Below are 22,301 nucleotides of genomic sequence, written 5' to 3' on the forward strand. Positions count from 1 at the left end.
GTTGGTATTGCGTGATATGATGAGGAGTTCAGTTTTGGAGGCATTGAGGGAGAGGTTAAGGTTGGAGAGGAGGTGAGTGATTGCTGTTAGGCAGGTTTCCCAGGTTTCAAGGGATTTGGAGATGGATTCTGTGATGGGGATAAGGATTTGCATGTCGTCTGCGTAGATGAAATGAGTGAGTTTTAGGTCAGATAGAAGGTGGCAGAGAGGTAACATGTATAAATTAAAAAGGGTGGAGGATAGGGAGGAGCCTTGGGGTACACCTTGAGTTAGGTTGATGGGATCAGATTCGCTGTTTCCAATTTTGACTGTGTAGTTTCTGTTGTCAAGATAGGATTCAAGCCAGCGGAGGGTGGTGCCAGCAATGCCAATTTCAGTTAGGTGGTTTAGGAGAATCTTGTGGCTGATAGTGTCAAAGGCGGAAGAGATATCTAGCATGGTAAGAATGTAGGAGTGGCCAGTATCCATGCCTTTAAGGAGGGTGTCAGAGAGGGCAATAAGGAGGGTTTTGGTGCTGTGAAATTTGCGGAAGCCAAACTGAGAGGGGTGTTTTTCAAGGTGGTCAGAGAGTTGGATGTTTATTATTTTTTCCATAAGTTTGGCTAGGGAGGATTGAAATAGATCAATAGTTGGAGGGTTCAGAAGGGTTGAGGTTAGGTTTCTTAAGGATCGGTTTGACAATGGCTTGTTTTAAAAAGGAGGGGACGTGTCCAGTGGTAATGGAACAATTGATGATATTGGCTAAAGGTTTGGATATTAGGTTGGGGATAGTCAAGAGGTATTTGGGGGGATGGTATCGGTGGGATGTGCTGTGGGTTTAATTTTTTTTAGGCGGGCTTCTATTTCGGAAGAGGAGGTAGACTCGAAGGAGTTTAGGGTGGCATGATGAATTTTTGCGGGGATGTTTGGAGGGGGTGGAGGGAGGGAAGCTGGCAGTAAGCTTGGATATTTTGTCGTGGAAGAAGTGGGCAAGGTCATCACACATGGTTTTGGTGTCATTATCAGGGATGGGGTAGCAGTTTTGGTGAGCTCAGAAACATAGGAGAAGAGGATTTTGGCGATGTATTGGAAGTTGTGAATTCGGACAGAGTAGAAGTCGCGCTTGGTGTTAAGGGTAGAGGTTCTGTAGAGGGCTAGGGTGGTTTTGTAAGAGCCTATTAGGTGGGGGAGGGATTAGAGCGCCATTTCTTTTCGTTGTTTCTTAAGTCGCGTTTGAGTTTTTTTAATTCGGGGGTGTACCAGGGTTTTCTGGTGTTGCAGGATGAATTTAGTTTTTTGGTTGTTAGGGGGCAAATTTTGTTGGCAATGCCGTTGGTGATATTGTGCCAGTTGGAGAGGGCAGATTCAGGGTTGGATAGGTCGAGATCATTAAGAGTGTCAGAGTGATAGAATTAGGTCGTCTTTGGAGCATGGTTTTCTGAACTGGATGGTAGTGGTGAGTAAGTGGTGGTAGTGGTGAGTAACCTCAATAGGGAGAGGTTAGTTTTGATGAGGAAGTGGTCAGACCAGGGGACAGCGGTGCAGATAGGTGTCTTGGAAGAGAGGATGTGCGAGTTGACGAAGATGAGGTCTAAGGAGTGACCTGCTTTGTGAGTGGGGCTGGTAATGATTTGTTTGAGGCCTAAGGCATTCATTGAGGCTAGGAAGGCTTCGCAGGATGGGGAAGGGGGGAGTGGCGTCAACATGGAGGTTGAAGTCTCCAAGAAGGACGGTGGGTATGTCCTTGTTGAGATTGTCAGTAATAAATTTGATAAGGGAGGAGGCGTTGTTTTCAAGGAGGCCTGGCGGGAGGTAGACAAGGCATATTTGGAGTTGTTTGGATTTGAAAAAAAACAATTTCAAATTTGGGGGCAGTATGGACAGTTTGGGATATTAGTTTGAATTTTTTTTTGGCAGCTAGTAGAATACCTCCTCCTCTGTTTTTGAGCCTGGGTAAGGAGTATATGTCATACAAGTGGGTGGGGAGTTAGTTTAGAGGGACTAGGTCGGAGGGTTTAAGCCAGGCTTCCGTTATTGCACAGATATCAGGATTGTCATCAAGCAGGATATCGTTCAGTATGGGAGTTTTCTTGGTTAGGGATTGGGCATTGAGGAGGATGAAAGAAAGGGTTGTGAGGCCAAGAAACTGTGTCAGGGGGGGATAACATGATGGGGATTAGGGATCTTGAATGAGAGGAGGGATTGTTTGGGAGAGGTTTTTTAAAGTTGCGTGGGGAGTGTTGGATTATGGGGATTGGGAGGGTTAACATGGTTGGAAGTAGGGGTATAAAGTGTGTGAAGGGCGGAGGTACAGGGGAGAGTTGAATGGGGGTTAGATGGAGTTGTAAGCGGTGGGGAAGTGGGAGTGAGGGGAGGGTTTTGGGAGAGGAAGGATCGGATGTAAGAGTTGGAGGGAGAAGGGATGGGGAGAGAAGGGGTAGAGAGAGGAGGAGAGAGAGTAGTAAGGAGGAGCAGCTTCAGTGGCCCCTGTGCATGCAATTGGGCCGCTCAAGACGTGACGTCACGACGTTTTGCGTCATGGCATGTGACGTCATGTCTTGAGCGGCCAATTGCACGCACAGGGGCCGCTTTTGCCCGTGCGATGCATCTATCTTCGCGGGCAGCTGGAGGCAGGGGAGGGGAGCTGTGGTCCCTCGTCGCCGAAGTCCGTCTCCGGAGGGGGGCTGCAAAAAAAGTAAGTTGCTTCATTGCTTTTCACTGCCAGTCCTCTCTCCCCTCCTCCCGAAAAGCAAGGCTGCTTTTCGCGCCTTGTTTCGGGAGGAGGGGAGAGAGGACTGGCAATCCCGAGCGAAGGATTGCCCGTCCTCTCTCCCCTCTCTCTCTTGCTTTTTTTTTTTTTTTTCGTTTTTTGCACTTTCGTTGCTTGCTTCGGGAGGAGAGGAGAGAGGACTGGCAATCCCGAGCTTAGGAGAACCGTCCACTTCCTGGTACCTGTCATTTCAAATGTCATTTGAAATGACATTTGAAATGACAGATACCAGTGTGTCCGTGAAGCGTTAGCCCAGCGCACCAAGGATACTGTATAGTGCTCTATACAGTAAAATGGGTTGCGCGGGCCTAACGCTTCACGGACGCTTCTTGGACGCAGCTTGTATTTGCAAGCTATTTATATACAGTATCGAGCGGTAGGTGAGCTGGACCGTGCATGCGGCAACCGCGGGTGCGCACGGCACTAACACAGCTCTCCCTACCGTATTGGCCCAACTGTTTGATGTTTAATGAGGAATGGTGATGTTTCTGTTTTTCCATTGTTGCACTGCATATGGAGTCTGTGTTATGGTTTCAAATTCAGTTTTTGTCTACATGTTTCTAGTTATAATTTATTGTCTCTTTATTCTGTATTTGGGGAGAGTCTGTGTTCTGCATGTGTGATTCAGGGGAGGTATTCTGCTAGCATGTAGTTTCTGTGTAGGGATCTATAACAACTTGGCTTGTTCTGTTTTCCTAATATCAGGAGTATTGGTATTTTAGGGCCTGGTGTAATGTTGCCTTTTCATAAGTAGGGTTACTGCTGTTTGAGTGCTGCTAGTTAGTGCTGTTTTCTTATGGGAGATTTACTATATTGTAATTCAGTTTACTTAAATCTTTCTGAAGGCCAACATGCTTTACAATAGTCCTAATACCATACTGCTGCAGGTGTCTTTTTTGCAAAATGTTCTGGTTGGTACCATAGCAGTGCATGTAAATAATATAAACATTGTTCTTACACCCGTCGGTTGCAGACGGCTGCGACCACTAATGCTCACCTCTTTCTTTGCTGCCTTGTCATCTCTTGGCCGAATGCGGCCTCCGCCAACCACCGCTGACTAGCCTGGCGTTCCCGGGACGGCGTGGGCGCTGCCGACCGCCATCTTGCAGGAATCACCTAGGCGCGCATGCGCACGGGCCACCTTTGTACACGTCATGGCGGGAACCTCGGGGGCGTCCCCTCCGAATAACACCATCCACCTCTTGTACTTAAGCTGGCTGGCCCTTCACTTTGACGAGTTAGGAAGGAGTTCCCTCATTGCTGAATTCCGCTCCATCCTTGGACTTCCGATTCCAGATCCTAAGCTTGGCGTGAGACACTCTGGGTACCCACTCCTCAGGGGCCCTGCTCCGTCTCTGGCTATCCGCTTCTCAGAGGGCCTTTCTCCCTTGGACTTCTATCTGTCCCGCTCCCCGGGACCTCTCCTGGAACTACCTCCTGTGGGTACCTATTTCTACGGACTTCAACTATTTCAAGCCTCGTTGTGGGATCCTCTTCGGTGCACCCCGTGCCTCGGGCCACTACCGCATCAATCAGAAGGAACCACTCCGGTATATCCTGCCCTGCAGGTCATCACCGCACCACCGCTACAGGAACCTCACCGGGGTTCCTGCACCTCTGACTACCAGCTCATTACCATTACTGAGACACCTCTCCGGCGTACCCTGCTCCATGGGCCACTACCGGATCTACACATCTGAGGTTTTTCTACACTACTGCAAGACTTCCAGGCGTACCCCGCTCCGCGGGTCACTACCGGATCTTCACATCTGAGGTATCACCTTGGGGTATACCCCTCTGCTCTGGACTTTATTTATACTGCATTTCCCACTCCGTGAGTTGTGCCTTTCTCTTCTCTTCTTTTTATTTATTTATGGATTTTTTTATATACCACGGCACGTTAAAAACATCACCTCGGTTTACAATGAACAATAATTCAGCAACAAGCTTTACAATCAAATGAATTTTTGATTCTTAATAAAGACTCTATTCCTCAGCTGTGTCTGTCATCACTGAGACCGTGCCTACCGACGGTGAGGCTCATAGGGCTCCTCCCTGTGGGGGGAGGCATCTCTCACCTCAGCCCAGGGTTCACACTCTTACAAGACATAACAGTTGTAAATGATATTTTTACCTTGGAATACTGAAAGTTCTTTTTCATGTCAAATCTGTTCCAATAAATGCATATTTTTTAATTATTTGTGGGAAGGGTGGGAGCAGGAGTATGTATGCAAGGCTGTTAGGTTCACCCATGACACCTAATACTCTTGCACCAGCCTAGCTCTACAAGAATACCAGCTGGAGCAGTGCTAGTTTGGGTTAGTGGCTCTCCCCAATCTCAGCCAGGGCTTTTTTTTTTTCTTTTTATAAGTCCAGGGAATAGTATGGGTCACTTCTGGTCCCTGCCTCCCCTGAAGTAGGTAGGCAGAGCAGAGCCTGGGGAACCATAAAAGCAGCAGACTGTGTAGCATGCAGTCAATGGGAATCCACTAGAGTGGTGGGAGGGTTGCGGAGAAGTGGAGGCAAGCTACAGGCATAGGAAAGAATTGCATAAGCAGTGCTGGGGATGCTTCTGTCTGAGGTGACTGTACTGAGCTCTGAGAGAAGCAGCTGGCTGTGGAGCCAGCGAGTCTCCTAGAGAATGGGATTGGGAAAGAGAAGGGGATTCTGCAGAATGGGGAAGGGCTGGCAGCAAGCAAGAACTTTACACCATGATGCAGCAGTGCTGGACTGGGGGCAATCATTGTGGGAGTATATAAGCAGCAGCAGTGGCACCTCAGAGAGCGTTTGTGTGTCTGTGTCAGAGAGACTGAGAGACTCACACCCATACACACTTTCAGACCGATGCAATATAGTGCGCTCGGCTGAGCGCACGGTTTTACACTCGCTTGGATGCACGTTTTAGAGCAGGTGTTCATTCTTGAGGAGCTCCAAATGTTAACAGAAAAGCAGAAAATATTGCGGTCAGGTTGGTAAAATGTTAATTGAGTGTCCAAGTGTCCATTTTCCTAACTCATGGCTGGGCACAGATTAGGTCTGTAGGTGTGTCTTTGTGACTGAGAGAGAGTATATGCCTTTGTGGGTATCAGTGTGTATATGCCAATAAAGTTTCTGCAATCTAAAAATCTGATTCTGACTGAGCATGGGTGTCTCTGACACTGAGTGACGGTGTCATTACGTGCAATTGGTTCAAGATCCAGACCAGGAATCCAGGATATATCTCTATAAGAGATACCCTGCTCCTATGTAGGGGGCCCAACAATTTGCATGGATGAAACGGGGGCTGCAACTCTGCTCACCCCTGGTCTAGAATGTCCTCAACATTTTAGTTATTTAGGAAAGATGAAGTTTATTTTGGAGATATTTTGGCTCAATTCTGCCGGCTTCCAGGGTTGACTTGACGTGCTTTTAGGAGCTGTTGACACATGTGTGCTGCAGAGAAACTGCATGAGGATGACCGATACCCCATGGCCAACTTTGAAAAAAAATCCCCCGGGCTTATATTTTCCTGCAATCCGCCCTTGTCAGTGGTCTGCATTCTAAAGCATATGGGGACAGACTTAAATATCCAAAAGTGTATACCCTCAAGTGGTTCCCAAACCTGTCCTGGAAGAACCCCACCCAGTTGCATTTTTAGGATATCCATAATGAATATGCATGAGATAAAATTTGCATGTACTGCCTCGATCGCATCCAAATTTTATCTTATGCATATTTATTATGGATATCCTGACAACCCGACTGACTGGGGGGTCCCCAGGACATGTTTGGGAACCTCTGCCCTAGAGGAAAAGTGAGATGGGGAGAAATGATAAAGACATTTAAATGCCTCCATGCACAGGAAGTGAGCCTCTTTTAAAGGAAAGAAGGCTGTAGAATGAGTGGTCATGAAATGAGAGTGAAAGGGGATTGACTCAGGATTAATCTTTACAACTATTTCTTTACAGAGAAGATAGTGAATGTATAGAACAGCCTCCCACTGGAGGTGGTGGAGACAAAACATTATCTGACTTAAAGCATGGGATAAATATAGGGGATCTCTGAAAGAGGTACAGGAACTGTAAAGCTAAATTAGTTTGGTCAGACTAGATGGGCCATCATGTTTCTGTGTCACGATTCATGGTAGCAATGCAAAGAAGTTAATACTGGATCTGTGAATAGGTGCCAGCTCCGAGAGCTCTCTCCTTCTACACAAGGACTTCCTAGTACTAAGGAAACCTTTGTGAGGTGGGGGCCACTGCAAGGGCTGTGAGCATGTGTCTGCTCACAGATCCAGTACTGACTTCTTTCCTTTGCTACCACCAAGCCAGAGGAGAGAAGGAGAGGGGAAGGGAGAGACATGGCCCTATCTGGAACACCACAGGCATGCTTCAAGCTCTAGGTTGACACTGTAGATGGGATTGGCATACCTGGTAACTTTTGAGTTGTGGCCATTCTGAGATAGCTGTTGATTGGTAGGGTGGGGGGTAGGGATGCATAGCAACTTTCTCCCTTCCACCCCCTCGCAACTGCCTTCCACTAATTCATACTCTCTCACACACATACTCTCTCTTTCCCTCTTCCTCCAGGCCTGATTCCAGTATTCTTCCCCTTCCCTGACCTCTGCACTCTTCTTCTCCTCCTCACCACCTTTAAATGGGCAGCAAAAAATGTAAAAAGTATAAAATTAAATACAATGGGCAATGCATAATGTGGATACATTAGCCACATTTTGCATACATTGAAAAGAAAGAGCCAGTTAAGTAGAGTTGGTCCAGTGGTGGGTGAAGATGAGGGTACAATTAAGTTCTGGGAGTCAGGTACTAGGGGGAAGAGTCTCTCTCTCTCTGCTATAGAGAGACCTGACTGAATAGCCAGTGTTCCAGAGGTCAGGTAATAGATGGTGGCATGTCAGGCTGGAGCGAGGAGCATGCAGTAGGCTCGCATGGGCCAGAAGAAGGCAAAAGTGATGGAGGAAGCTGACCTGGGCAAGGTGTACATGAAGAAGATGGAAATGGTGGTGGTGGTGGTTGAATCAGCCCTCATTGGCCAGAGGAAGATGAAGGAAATAGTGGTGGTGGTTGAATTTGCCAGAGGCAGCAACCTCAGAGGTTGGAAGAGGAAAAATGGGAAGACTGCTGGGGTTTGGGCTAGGGGAAAGTGCTGGGATTGAACCTGGGCTCATGCTTGAGGGAGGAAAAATGGAGAGTTCTGAGATCATCCCTTGAAAGGGTATGTGTGTGTGTCTATGCGTGTGTTCATGGGGTAAGTGGTGGAGGGAGCTGCTAACAAGCTGTTATGTGGTTGCCCTGGCCAGTTTTCTTCAAGAAAGGCCAGCAACTTGATTAGGGAGCAAAATGTACCAAGGCATTAAAAAAAAAAAAAAAAAAAAAAAGGATGTAATCCATGTTTGCCAAAAAAAAAAAGCTCCAAGAAGCACCTACATACGGCACTACAATGGCCACCAGAAGTGTGCTTTAACTTTTATTCCTGCCCTGACCCAGCCATTAAATTTTCTGCGGTAAAAATCAATCTCTTTGATATGCCCCCACTAATGTGGCTCTTTACATTGCCCTGTAAAAGCTAATACCTTCTTTTACCTGCAATTTTCATGTATATCTACAGAGATAGTAACTTTCAAACCAGCATGTGTTTGTCGGCCCACGCCCAGGGATGTGGGTCGACAAACTTTTATATTTTATAACTTACATGGCACCCATAGCAGAGGTAAAGCTACGCAGCAGGGGCCATCGGCCTGTGCCAGAGCACGTATTTTTGCGCACATCTCGGCTTCATTCCCCGCCCAGACCAGGCCCTGCCCCTTTTTTTTGAAAACTTCCGAGATGTGTGCTGTGGCATTTACACACGTATCGGGGTGGCTTTTAAAATCGCATATCCCCTAATTAAAGTGTGTGTGTGTCAGGCTTTAAAAATTCACCTTTAAGTGTAGCACAGATTTCTTAGCATGGGTTTTTTTCAGTGCTAAGTATTACATACCTGAGCAAAGTTAGCACTGAAAATCACACGCTAAAACCAGAGTAAAAACCTGTGGTAGGCCCAGCACAGAGGAGCGAAGCGCTCAGGTCTAAGAAAGATGAGGGCATCATTTCCAGTCCAGGAACCTCTCTCCCTGATAACTGCTGGAAGGCGCACAACAAAAGACTCTATCAGACCTGTCACCGGAGAAGGCACAGGGACCACAGCTAAGCTCACAGAGCTCCCTTTCCTTTTCCTTAGGTCAGGAAGAAGAAAAGGAAATCAGCAGAGGAGCAGGAGCTCATATGGTGCACAACTTCCCCCGAGGTGCCTCTCTGTAAATCACTTTCCCAATGACATTTAACATAAGTAATTTTGGACATTCCTGTTTTAAACATAGTACGTGCGTAAGTGGAACGAAGGCACAAATCTACAAACTATGTTATAATGAAATAGTATATGACAAGGCGATCTTGAAATGTTAAAAAAAAAAAAATCCTTCTTAGTAGTGGTAGGCTGCAAGCCTTGCCTTCCTGAAATGCTTTGCTAGGAATATGAAAAGTGTGAAGCGCAGAGATGCAGCGCCAAGCTAGTGGCCCGCCCCTTAGCGGCGTCACGAGCGGGCGAGGAAGCCTCGCGCTCCCAGAAGCGTTCCGCGGGGATAGTGGCAGCCTCCGCGAAGCTGAAAGCACTTCCGAAGCGCCTGCCTAGAGAAACATGCAGGGGGGGAGGTGGTCGGTTTGGGGGGCAATGCTTTGTGTCAGTCTCCCTTGTTCATGAAAGGAATCGAAGCTCGGCCTTGCTGCTCTCCGGTCGAGTAATTCGCGCTGCCAATTCTACGGTGAAAGGGAAAGTTGCTGGGGTGGGATCTGCTCCTCCCCCCCACGTGCGCCAGCGGCCGCAGAAACTTCCTCTCCTCGCACGGTAACTGGGGAGCCGGCCGAGGTCGCACACCCTTGTGCTGGGGAGCCCCCCCTTACTCACCGCTATCCGCCTTGGAGATCTGGAGTCCCTTCTGTCAAGGAAGAGGAGACTTTCCCTGCCGCCGAGGCTCTGGCTCTGTGTGTGCGCGTGTGCCGGGGCTGGCTCGAGCATGAGTCACTCTGTTGGATTGTGCCCTGGCCAGGGCTAAGACAATAACCTGCGAAAAGCAAACACTTGGAACAGCACTTGTCAAACATCAGCGCAGCCACCTTTTGGTAAAGACTGGGCAGGGCTAGGGGGAGTCACATTTCATCGAGCAGATCAAACTGATAATCCAGTGGACCTAAGGTAGCAAAACAAACACAACCTGCAACTTTGTCATTGCTAAGCTGCAGAGCCAAAAAGGGAAATCACCGGTTTTGATTTTTTTTATTGTTTGTTTGTTTAATGTACAACGTTCCTAACAAGATTTCTGTATTGAATACTTACCAGACCACCTTCAGCTGGTGGCACTTTCAAATTAATACAGGTAAAACTATGCAAGAGCCCACCTCCCCAGCACAGTGCGCTGGGAAGCCGCAAAAATAGTTGCAGGTCGCTAGTGTTGAACATCGAGTTTCGCCAGGAAAACTTGCAATCGCAGTTCGAGCTTTGGCCCAGAGACAGGCAGCCGTGTGCCACACGTTCCTCTTTACCAGAACATAGAAACACAGAGCACGGTGGCAGATAAGGGCTGCCCATTTGCCATTCCTAATGTAATACCCCTAGACCCCCAGTTCATCTCATGCTCTTCCTTCACTGATTCGCAGCTAGGGATCCTCTGGGTTTATCTGATGCTTTTTCAAATTCTGTTATTGATTTTGCCTCTACTACTTCCACTGAGAGGTTGTTCCATGCATTTACCACCGTTTACTTGCATATTATAGGCCTGATTTATTAAGGCTTTTTTTTTTTTTTTACCTGCTCTTTATATTTGGGAAAAAAAATTAGTAAATCAGGACTTCTATTTGTTCTGTTGTTGTTAGTGTCTTACTTTCTTATTTTTTATCCTCTTCCCCCTACTCCTCTACTTTTTTCCTTTCTTCACCCAGTCTTACTCTCATTTTTCAGCCAAACCCTGCTCCACCTTCCCCTTTCTTTTCTCTATGTTTTTTTTCTGTGACTGCCCTAGCAACCTCCTGCCATTCTTTTAACCCTTCCCTTGTTGGTCCTGTTCCATTGCATAGGCTCTAGTACTATCCTGCTTATCTTTTCCATCTTTCCCTCCCTACTGTGATCTCATTATTTGTTGCTTCTCATTCATACCTGTTAAGTCCTGCCCTCCCCCCTTCCCTTCATTATTTATTTTGATCTGTTTATACTTTTCTACCCAAGCTTTGTTTTATTCCTAGGAAGTAAATTTATATCCGTGTAATCCAGTTTCGAGAGGGAGCATTTTCAACTATTTAGGAGATGTGAAGGAGCAGAATGGATAAGCCATTTTGTCTTTATTTGCCATCAAGTTCTATATTTTTATTTAACTTTACATCCCAATACAGTGTGGTATTTATAGTCTTGACTCTACCATTTGTCGTCAGTATTACAGATCCAGTAATGCATCAGAAAGGCTGTTAAAAATCAAGGATGGGTCCTAAAGTGTAAAAATCTTCCTATGCTTTATTTTAAATCTGCCAGTTGCTAGTTTCATGGCTTGCCCCTAGTCAATGTTGTTTGAAAGGATAAATAACCATTCCCTATTTACCTGTTCCACACTTGTGATCTTCTGTGTAACACCTTCCCCCCTATTAATGGGATACACTGGATTTGATGGGTTACACAGTTTCCAGGGCAGCTCCTCAATATCCCAGACCTCCCTTCCTCTCATACATTATCCATACCAGCCTCCAGGAATGCTGGGTTCTTCCGTCAGGAGGGAGGCTCCATGCAATAGTGCATAACACAACTCTCGTCTCAGTCACTGGTTAGCAGTACTCACAACAGAGGAGTCTTCTTTGAGGAACAAGGCATTCTTGAATAAAACACTGAGTCAAAGGATGGTGTTCAATTGAAATTTACTTTAACTTAAAAGGGATGATCCAAGATAAAATTGCAAAAATCATGAATAGCAAAATAAAAATCCTAATAACAAAAACTGTACTTTTCTTGTCCATATTGCCTCCTCTATTCCCTGTCCTCTTACCAAAGCAAATTCCAAAATCCCTTCCCATGTAGGGTGGGATGTCTCTTCAGCAAGTAGCATAGAGGCAGGGGTAGGATGGAAAAAATTCCCTTGTTCCAAAATTTAGATGTCTCCAAAATATTCTCCAAGAAGTCCTTACCAAAAGTCAGCAGCCTCACCCACTGTTTCCTGGTCGTGGGATAAAACAGCCATCTTCCAATTACTACAGTACGGTAATACTGACCTTAGTGCAAAAACTGGTCTCAAAAATCACCAGTTCATCATCTTTACTCTCAGAGTCTATGCCTTGCTGTTCACTGGGTGCAGGCAAAAAAACCCAGATTATATCCAGTTCTTCCATGGAGGGAGAAACTATCCCTCCTAGCAGAGCCTGGACAAAAATATTTCCAAAGACCTTCAGAATTTCTTTCCAAAACCTCATCTCTCCACTGCTTCCAGATCAAGTCACCAGGGAGCAGAAAGACCTCTTGATCAATCCTCTGAAGCAGAGAAAGTTGCACATGCTCAAGGAGCAATTTATACCCCGAAGACTCATCCCAAAATTGGGCTAAAAAGACTTGGGAGGACCCCAAAAATGCAAAATCCTTCTTTAGATGGAAAACAGAGATAAAAATAGTGGGAGAGGCAAATCCCTGCTATATATAAATCTCAATCATATCCAATCTTTTTTCCAAGTTAAAGAGTCCTAATCTGTTTAGCCTTTCTCCACAAGGGAGCACTTCTATCCCCTTTATTATTTTTGTTGCCCTTCTCTGTACCTTTTCTGTGTCTGTTGTTTCTTGTTTAAGATGGAGTAAGTTGAACTGCACACAATACTCAAAGGTACAGTCGCACCATGGATGCATTATGGTATTCTCTTGTTCTCTGTTCCTTTCCAAATAATTCCTAACCATTTTATTTGCCTTTTTGACCGCCGCCACACACTTGAGTCGAAGATTTCAACATATTGTACACAAGGATTCCAAGGTCTTTTTCCTGGGTGGTGACTCCTAACACGGAACTCAGCATCGTGTACCTGTAGTTGGGATTATTTTTTCCTACGTGCATTACTTTACACTTTTCTACCTTAAATTGCATCTACCTTTGAAAGATGCTCTTATTGCACTTCCTTCTAAAAAAAAAAAAAAAAAAAAAGGGAAAAATTTGGAGCTGCCTTCATTTTACAAACCAATATCTTTCTTAAATGTAGATGTCAAAATGTATTAGAAAGGTTTGTCAGACTGGCAGGGACACTGCCTGCCCTGATGTCTGAGGAACAAGTATAGTTTGTTCTAGGAAGAACTGCTTTGGCAAATGTCCATCAGATTTTGGCAGCTTTAGAGCAGATATTGGTGAATAAGGCTGATTTCCCTTCTTATTAGCTTTTGATATTGAAAAAACTTTTGATCATTTATCTTGGGATTATTTGTTTTATCCTTTGAACACATTTGGATTTCAAGGTATGTAGCTATGTTATGGGTGTTGTATGAGAGACCCAGAGCAGCAGTGAAGTATAATGGGATTTTTTTTCTGAGTATTTTTAGCTTCGGAGTGGTATGAAGGAAGGATGTCCGCCATCCCCTAGATGGAGCCGTTAGGTAGGAAATTGTGGTTGGTTTCTTGGATATTAGGAATGCGATGTGGCGAGGTCAAAATTAAATTGGCATTGTTTGCAGATAATCTTTTGGTATGTCCGTCTCACCCCCATGACTCCTTGCCAGTTTTGATGTGGATTTTGAATTCTTTTGTTGTATTCTCCAAATTCACATGGGGAAATCCTTGGCATTAGATGTCTTGGGATATACGAGAGGCAGTTGGTGAGGTTCTTTTCCATTGAGTTGGGCTGGTGAGGATCTGACTTATTTAGGATTGAAGATTCCGAGGGATGTAACCAGGCTGAATAAGCTAAATGTAGGGCCAACACTGGGAATCGCCACTTGAATGCAGTTTGCTGTTGCCATGCAATTGCTCTCATTTTTAAAAATTTATTTTGGCAGGGCCAGAGCCGCCTTGGACAGTGGCGGGGATCTCTAATGACCGCTAGGGTCACTTAGGGCTTTGGAGGGGTGCGAGCTGTTTTGGGCCTTTGGTTCTTTTAAGCTATGGCAGCCCTAGCTGAGGCAGGCTGCCATAGTGTGGGAAGGACCTGTACCGCGGTGCAAATTTGTGGCACATGCTTGTGCCACAAATTTAAAAATCCGCACTGCGACAGTGCCACGATAGGAAGGGGCCCAATATTACGGCTTAGTAAATCTATCTCTAAGTTATCTAGCTAACTCAACTCTCCCAATTAGCTCCCCTGGAATACCCCTGATTTAGTTGGTTAACTTATTAGCTGGCTAAGTGCCCAAATATTCATTTCACTGGATAACTTTTGAGTTATCTGTCAAGATGCCTCTGAATATGGACCTCCAAATTTCCAGCATGGTTATCTCCTCAATATCCTCATCAGTAAACATTGAAGCAAATAATTAATTTAGTCTTTCTGCTATGGCTGTGTTTTCAATAAGTGCCTTTTTTACCCCTTGATAATCTAACCATCCAACCAACTCCCTCACAGGCTTCCTGTTTTGGATATTTTTGAAAAATGTTTTATGGATTTTTGCCTCTGTGGCAAGTTTCCTTTCAAATTCTCTTTTTACCTTTCTCATCAATGTTCTGCATTTAACTTGCCATTACTTATGCTTATTCCTATTTTCTTCATTTGGATCCTATTTTCATTTTATGAAAGATGTCTTTTGGCTATAATAGCCTTTTTTCACCTCATTCTTTAACCATGCTGGCAGTCATTTGGCTTTCCTTCTGCCTTTTTTAATAGTAACATAGTAAATAACCACAGATAAGGATCCAAATGGACCATCCAGTCTGCCCAGCAAGTTGCCTGCATGATAATTGCCACTCTGTGCAGTTTAATCCCCCATATCTTCAGTTAAGGTTACTAACTGCCACTCCATGCAGGTTACTCCTGTTAAGAAATGTGTTATCTAAAGTTAGGTTACTCCTTTTCTTCATTTCTATGTTCTAGCCATTAGGGTTCATCTGTATTTATCCCATGCCCTATTGAATTCCATTACCATTCTTGTCTTCACCACCTCTTCTGGGAGGGCATTCCATGCATTCCCTACCTTTTCTATGAAGAAATATTTCCCAATATTGCGTGGAATACATCTAGTCTGTGCTTCCAAAATGGCTTTTTTTTTAACAACATCCACATCTGATGTAAAATTTTAACCCTTGCAGCTATATGCTTTATTTTTTTTTCTATTTTCATCAGTTTATCATAATCTCTCTTTTGAAAATTTGAAAACAGAACAAGTTGACTGTTCTAGATAATCACACGGAAACAGGCTAGCAGAATACCTCACCTAAATTCCACACACAAAACACAGACAGACCCTTATCAAAAAGAGAATGAGTGATCACAAATTAGAAACAGAAACCTGGATAAACTGCCTGGAAACCCCAAGAAGCCAGACTCTGCCTGCAATGCAACACTGGAGAAATAAAAACAGAAATGTATTTCCTGCTATATACCATATAGAAATATTTAGAGAGGTACGCCATGTTCAAGTCTGGGGGCTGGGCCGGAGGCCGCGGTCACGTCCCCGGAACGCCCCTGGGCCGGAACCACGCCCGCGACCTCGCCCCGGAACACCCCCTGATGACGCGCCGGCCGCGACCCCCCCCCCCAGGAAAACCCCGGGGCTTGCGCGCACCACTGAGCCTATTCCCTTATTCCAAAATGTAGATGTCTCCAAAATATTCTCCAAGAAGTCCTTACCAAAAGTCAGCAGCCTCACCCACTGTTTCCTGGTCGTGGGATAAAACAGCCATCTTCCAATTATTACAGTACGGTAATACTGACCTTAGTGCAAAAACTGGTCTCAAAAATCACCAGTTCACCATCTTCACTCCCAGAGTCTATGCCTTGCTGTTCACTGGGTGCAGGCAAAAAACCTCAGATTATATCCAGTTCTTCCATGGAGGGAGAAACTATCCCTCCTAGCAGAGCCTGGACAAAAATATTTCCAAAGACCTTCAGAATTTCTTTCCAAAACCTCATCTCTCCACTGCTTCCAGATCAAGTCACCAGGGAGCAGAAAGACCTCTTGATCAATCCTCTGAAGCAGAGAAAGTTGCACATGCTCAAGGAGCAATTTATACCCCGAAGACTCATCCCAAAATTGGGCTAGTCAAAAGACTTGGGAGGACCCCAAAAATGCAAAATCCTTCTTTAGATGGAAAACAGAGATAAAAATAGTGGGAGAGGCAAATCCCTGCTATATATAAATCTCAATCATATCCACTCTGTCATCTTTTTTTCGTTAAAGAGTCCTACTCTGTTTAGCCTTTCTCCATAAGGGAGCACTTCTATCCCCTTTATTATTTTTGTTGCCCTTCTCTGTACCTTTTCTGTGTCTGTTGTTTCTTGTTTAAGATGGAGTAAGTTGAACTGCACACAATACTCAAAGGTACAGTCGCACCATGGATGCATTATGGTATTCTCTTGTTCTCTGTTCCTTTCCAAATAATTCCTAACCATTTTATTTGCCTTTTTGACCGCCGCCACACACTGAGCCGAAGATTTCAACATATTGTACACAAGGATTCCAAGGTCTTTTTCCTGGGTGGTGACTCCTAACACGGAACTCAGCATCGTAGTTGGGATTATTTTTTCCTACGTGCATTACTTTACACTTTTCTACCTTAAATTGCATCTACCTTTGAAAGATGCTCTTATTGCACTTCCTTCTAAAAAAAAAAAAAAAGGCTCAGCGAGCGCAGAGGATGGAAGGGGCAGCTTTTCGGGGGTTACGCGCATAACCCTTTTAAAATTTGCCCCATATTGTAAGTGATATTTTTACCTCAGAAGACTATGCTTTGAATGTCTTTTTTTCTTGTAAAATCTTATATTTTAAATGCATAATGTTTAATAGTGCGCGAGGAGGGTGTGATGAGGTAGGGGTACAAGGCTGGAAGGTTTTCCTAGAGCGCCTAATACCCTTGCACTGGCCATGGGCATTGTTGTACAAACATTTAACAAAGTTTCCCAACTCATGGTATTATTTATTTATTTTTTGTAGAGTTTTATATACCGTTATTCGGTAGAGCCATCATAACAGTTTACAAAATATGCAATTATCATACAAAATATGCAATTATCATACAATCAAATGGAATTAACATGGTAGTTGGGAACAGTAGAGTATTGTGAACAGTAAACATTTTTTCTTAGTAGTTGAATAACAGAATAGTGAGGAGAACATTTTCAATGAACTTAATGAATCGAGAGAGCAGGGAGGGGTGAAAAAGGAGGGTACATCAGGAGAGCATGAAGAGGAGGATTATGCTTGTGAGTTCTGTTGAGGGCTGGGATGATCAGGTGTCAGAATAGAGTTTGCGGAATAAAAATGTTTTTAGGTCTTCTTAAAATGTTTTCAGGATGTGCTGGGTCCTCAGTTCTTTGGGTTGTGTTGTGTTGTGTAATGGGCGAGGGTTTAATTTTTCACTTGGCCATAGGCACCACATTGCCTGGCTATGGCTCTGCAACGCTACTTAGGGGCCTGGGAGATCCTTACGCTGGCCCTGATGTTGCTGTGGTGCTGCATCTTCTTTTGCCTCAGCCTTATGCTCTGCATGGGCCACATGACAGAGCCAGCATGGCCTGAAGGGAAGCCCTGCCTTCTGATCTGCCCAGGTGGGACATCTGCTTCAGATGGAAGTATATCCCGCCTTTATACCCTGAGTTATACTACTATGCTAGCATCACTGATGATGGACCTTGAAATGCTGTTCGGATTGGCTCCATCCGCATGCTGCTTCCTGCTGCTTGGTTCCTTGCTATTGGCCCTTGCATGCTTTGTCAAGTCCCATTGGCCCCCTCAGCTCCACCTAGTAAAAGGAGCAGAGGGCTGCATCAGAGGCAGGAGTGAAGACACTGCAAAAAAAAAAGAAAAAAAGCACAGAAAAAAATTCAGTAAGGGCCAAGGATTCAGTGAATCCCTTGAAGACTCTAACTGCACACCACTGTTTCTGAGGCTGATAGAATGGAAGAGATTTTTGGAATTTGTTATTTCAATTATGCATTTATTTTTTTCTTAAATAGAATTTTTTAAATCTATTTTTGTTCTTAGTCAACATAGGCCAGGAAGAGAAAAAAATGCTTCAACCTGTGATCACCTACCTAACATTCCAGAAGGAGGCTAACATTCTCTGATATGCACAATCCTAATTCCAGTATTGTAGTATTGTTTTCAGGAGTTCTAGTAGACATATTAGCTCTGCAGAAAATTGGATTCTTTCTCATTTATCAGACTTTTTATTTGACCAGAAATCAAAACTTATCCAAATATAGAGGTAGATTTTCAAAGGGTTACGCACGTAACTCCGAAAACCTGCCCCTGCGCACGCCGAGCCTATTTTGCATAGGCTCGGCGACGCACACATGTCCCGGAGCTTTGAAAAAGGGCCGGGAGGGGGGCGGGGTCGAGGGTGGGGCACTAGTCCGGGGGCGGGACCGAGGCCTCCGGCACAGCGGCTGTGAGAGGCAGGCGTAACTATGGAAAAAACAAGGTGGGGGGATTTAGATAGGGCTGGGGGGTGGGTTAGATAGGGGAAGGAGGTGGGGGGGGGGCGGAGGGAACGGGGAAAGCCATTGGGGCTCCCCTAGGGCTCAGCGCGTGCAAGGTGCACAAGTGTGCACCCCTTGCGTGCGCCGACCCTGGATTTTATAACATGCGCGCGATAGCGTGCTTCTGTTATAAAATCGGGTGTACATTTGTGTGCGCCAATTCGAAAATCTTCCCCATATTGTACATGAGCTTTTGTGATCACAAATTTTTTTTTTCAAATGTGTACATAGTTGGATACTATGTCCTTTGGATGTCATTTTCAAAAGGATTTACACAGATAAAAGAACTTTTGAAAATTGCTACTTTTACATTCATAATTCCTTTGAAAATTTACTCCATAGAGCTGAATTTTCAAAAGGTTTTATGCATGTAAATGGGCATTTGAAAACTGCTACAAAATATGCTACATTTATGTGTATAACTGCTTTGAAAACTCATTCCTTTGTGGTAATATACTTGTTTTGACATTTATTTTTTTTTAACTAGAAACCTGAATATTTATTTATTTATTTTGAATTCTTATATACCGACATTCCTGTATGAGATACAGATCATGCCGGTTAACAGTACAACAGAACAGACGTGAGTGAGCGATACATTAAACAATAAGTTAAACATTAAGTTAAGTTACATTAAAGATGAGAAACTTTCAAAGGAAAACAATTGGGAGTGCCAATTGAAACATTAGAAACATTAGAGCGTTGAACATGGGGGTATTAAATCTTGGATCATTGAACTTTAGAGACATTTGCTAACTTCAGCGACGGGTTAAAGGAATGATAACAATAAAATTAGATGTGAAAAACGAGGGGAAAATTAAACAGGGGGTGGGGGAAAAAGAAGTATTAATAAGAGCAGGATGAAGGGGAAGGCATGGGCGGGAAGTCATGAGATAGGGGGTGGGAAGCACGGGTAGAAGCTTGAGTCCTGGTTGAGTCCTTTGAACGGTGTCAGGGAGCTCTTATGTTTCCGGGAAAGCTTGTCTGAAGAGCCACGTTTTTAGGTATTTCTTAAATGTTTGATGGCAGCGTTCAAGGCGTAAATCCGGTGGCAAGGTATTCCAAAGAGTAGGCCCTGCAGTCGATAATGCCCGTTTTCTTAGAGTGGACTTGGCTGGAGGGGCATATAGGGAGCCTTTATACGCTCTTCTGATTGGTCTATCTGAGAAATGTGGACGCAATTGAGAACTAAGTTTAAGTGGGGCAATGTTATTTAAGTCCTTGTGGATCATCATGAGGACTTTAAAAGAGATCCTAAATTTGACGGGTAGCCAGTGAAGGGAGTGAAGGATGGAAATGATATGGTCTCTTTTATTTGAGTTGGTAAGTATCCTAGCAGTGGCATTCTGGACCATCTGTAAGGGTTTGATAGTTATCGCAGGGAGGCCAAGTAAGAGCGAATTGCAATAGTCTAATTTAGCGAGGATAATATATTGTAGTACCAAACGGAAATCTCTAAAATGCAAGAGAGGTTTCAGTTTTTTAAGTACTTGGAGTTTAAAGAAACATTCTTTCGTAGTGTTGTTGACGAATGATTTTAAGTTGAATTTGTTGTCAAGCCAAACCCCTAAGTCTCTGACCGAAGGGGAAAGGTTGATAACTGTTTTGGCGAATTGAGAAGCGCTGGGTGAATTGAGGAGAGCTTGGTTTTCATCTGGTGAAATGATGAGGATCTCGTTCTTATTTGAATTGAGGATGAGGTATTATTATATGTACTATTTGTTGTATTATTATGTGTATTATTTGTTGTATTATTATATGTATTATTTGTAAATATATGTATTTGTAAATATTGTAAGTATTATTATATGTATTATTTGTAAAATCAAAGAAGAAATACAAATTTGTGGATGATATTTTTACACATTTAAAGGTGAATTTTAAAAGCCTGACGTGCGCATTAATTAGGGGATGCGTGAATATGTTGGGCTCGAGCACACCAAGTGAATTTTAAAAGTGGCTCAGATACATGTGTAAATGCCACTGTGCACACATCTTAGAACTTTTCAGAAAGAGGCAGGGTCTGGTTGTGGTCTGGGCATGGGCATGGGTGATACATGGGCATTTCGGGACTTTAATCAGAAATTTGCACGTAAATATGAAATACCCCCTCACAAGAGACGGAGGTTTAAGCATGCTACCATTTAAGTGAACTGTAGCAGAAAAAAAAAGGGAGGACAATGCAGCTGTGTAACAAGAGCTACCAGCCCAGGAAACACAGAATGAAACTGAAAAGGTGCCAGACCCCTGAGTGTGAAGGTACTAAACTGACCATTGAATAGATTAGTCAGATATTCAGGTAGAGGATTTGCATGTCACAGCCCCCTGGACTTCTGCTGGTAATTTTATAGGAAATATCACTAAACGTTAGAGGATTCAAACTCCTAAATTACAGAACTATGACTGGGAAAGAGATTTATGAGAGAAATGTCCTGGAAAACAGTCCTAGGAAGCAAACAGATTTTCATGCTAACTAACAAGGGTATTCAGACACTTGAGTACCGAATTCCCACACAACAGGGGGAGAGCCAGGCAGGATAGAGGAGTGTGCACATGGTCTCTCTCTGTGGTCCTGCCTGGGTCTTGGCCTTTTGGCTGAGAGGTGACCCATACAGAGTCAAAGCCAGGCTGAGGCAAGGTGACTTATCCAGGCTTGGTAACAGCACATGACTGGCCATGAGCTTAGCTGAGTTAAAATCAGTGAAAGCTGAGACTGCGGAGGGTTAGAACCACTGAATGTTAAAACAGCCATGAGCCTAGTGGAGCTGAAAACCCAAGCCAGGGAAAACCTTCCTACCGAGGGAGGAGAACTGAAGGACAGCAGCAGGCCTAGAGGTGGAGTGGTCCTCCTCTTTGAGTGAGGGGACCCCTTTGCAGTAGATCTGGAGATCAAGCATTCCCTCTTGAGCAAGGGAACCCCAACAGCAGTCCAGGAGGTGGAGTCAGGTCCCCCAGGTGGACGTGGACCCCAGCAGCAGACTGGGAGCCGGAGTTGGTTCCCCCAGGAGGGCGTGGACCCCAGCATTGGCACGGACCTTTCAGCAGAGCAGAAGGAGACGGTTTAGATTCAGCAGACGCCCTCCCAGGCCAACACTGCCCACCAGCCCAGTTGCATCTGTTCACATGGGTGAGTCTTGGGATAAAAGGGGGAGGATAATAATAATGCTCGTGTAAACAGGAACGCAAGAGGTCCCTTCTATTCTATAGGTTGGCATACTGTGGGGCCAACAACCCCAAATTGTCAAATATTAAATGTTCTTGCTAACTTGTAGAAATGTATATAGTTGTGTAGACTGAGACTATTAACCAAGCGTAGATAGGTGTGCTGTTTGACATCCTATTAGCAATGTACATGGTCATGTAGACACGTATATGTTTATATAGTCTAATAAACCTGTATATATTTGTGCATACTTCTAGCCTTGTTCACAGTCCCATTTGTTTTCCTGGGGTGAAGGGAGGGAAATCCCACCCACTAACACCTTCTTACCCAGGTGGAGGCACTAGGCACCAGGCACCAAAAATGTGAGGACCGACAGAGTCTGCCCTAGGGGCACTCCTGCAGGGTGGTCAAGGAGGCATTACAAATGCTTACACGATCTGGCGTGCACTGAGGCCCCCTGCCGTATAACTTTACTTTGTTTAAGTTAAAAATAGTACTAATAATAATAATGAGCCATTTCGGTGGGGTTTAAAGGTCTGGGGTAACTGGGAGATATACAGCCTATCAAACCAAAGGGAGGAAGGGGGGGGGGGGGGGTTGGAGGATCTATCTGTTAACTGGCAAACTGGAAACAAACTGGTTCAACTGACAAATGCTTCGACGCGCGTCCCTTTTAAAATCCCCCCCAGTTACGTGGTAGAAGCAGGATTTGCACGAACAG

The 22,301-nt window shown here is 44.6% G+C and overlaps 1 protein-coding gene across 1 annotated transcript in view; it reads right to left on the bottom strand.

The window, feature by feature from the left end:
* Positions 1–9,827, bottom strand: part of LOC115075832 (tumor necrosis factor receptor superfamily member 16-like) — a 51,634-nt gene extending 41,807 nt beyond the window's left edge. Inside the window, exon 1 of the mRNA XM_029576661.1 lies at positions 9,689–9,827. Within this exon, the coding sequence (XP_029432521.1) occupies positions 9,689–9,799 (111 nt within the window). The 5' untranslated portion in view covers positions 9,800–9,827. The remainder of the gene's footprint in view (positions 1–9,688) is intronic.
* Positions 9,828–22,301: the final 12,474 nt, after the last annotated feature.

This window comes from Rhinatrema bivittatum, chromosome 1, assembly GCF_901001135.1.
Source record: "Rhinatrema bivittatum chromosome 1, aRhiBiv1.1, whole genome shotgun sequence".
Lineage (NCBI taxonomy): Eukaryota > Metazoa > Chordata > Amphibia > Gymnophiona > Rhinatrematidae > Rhinatrema > Rhinatrema bivittatum.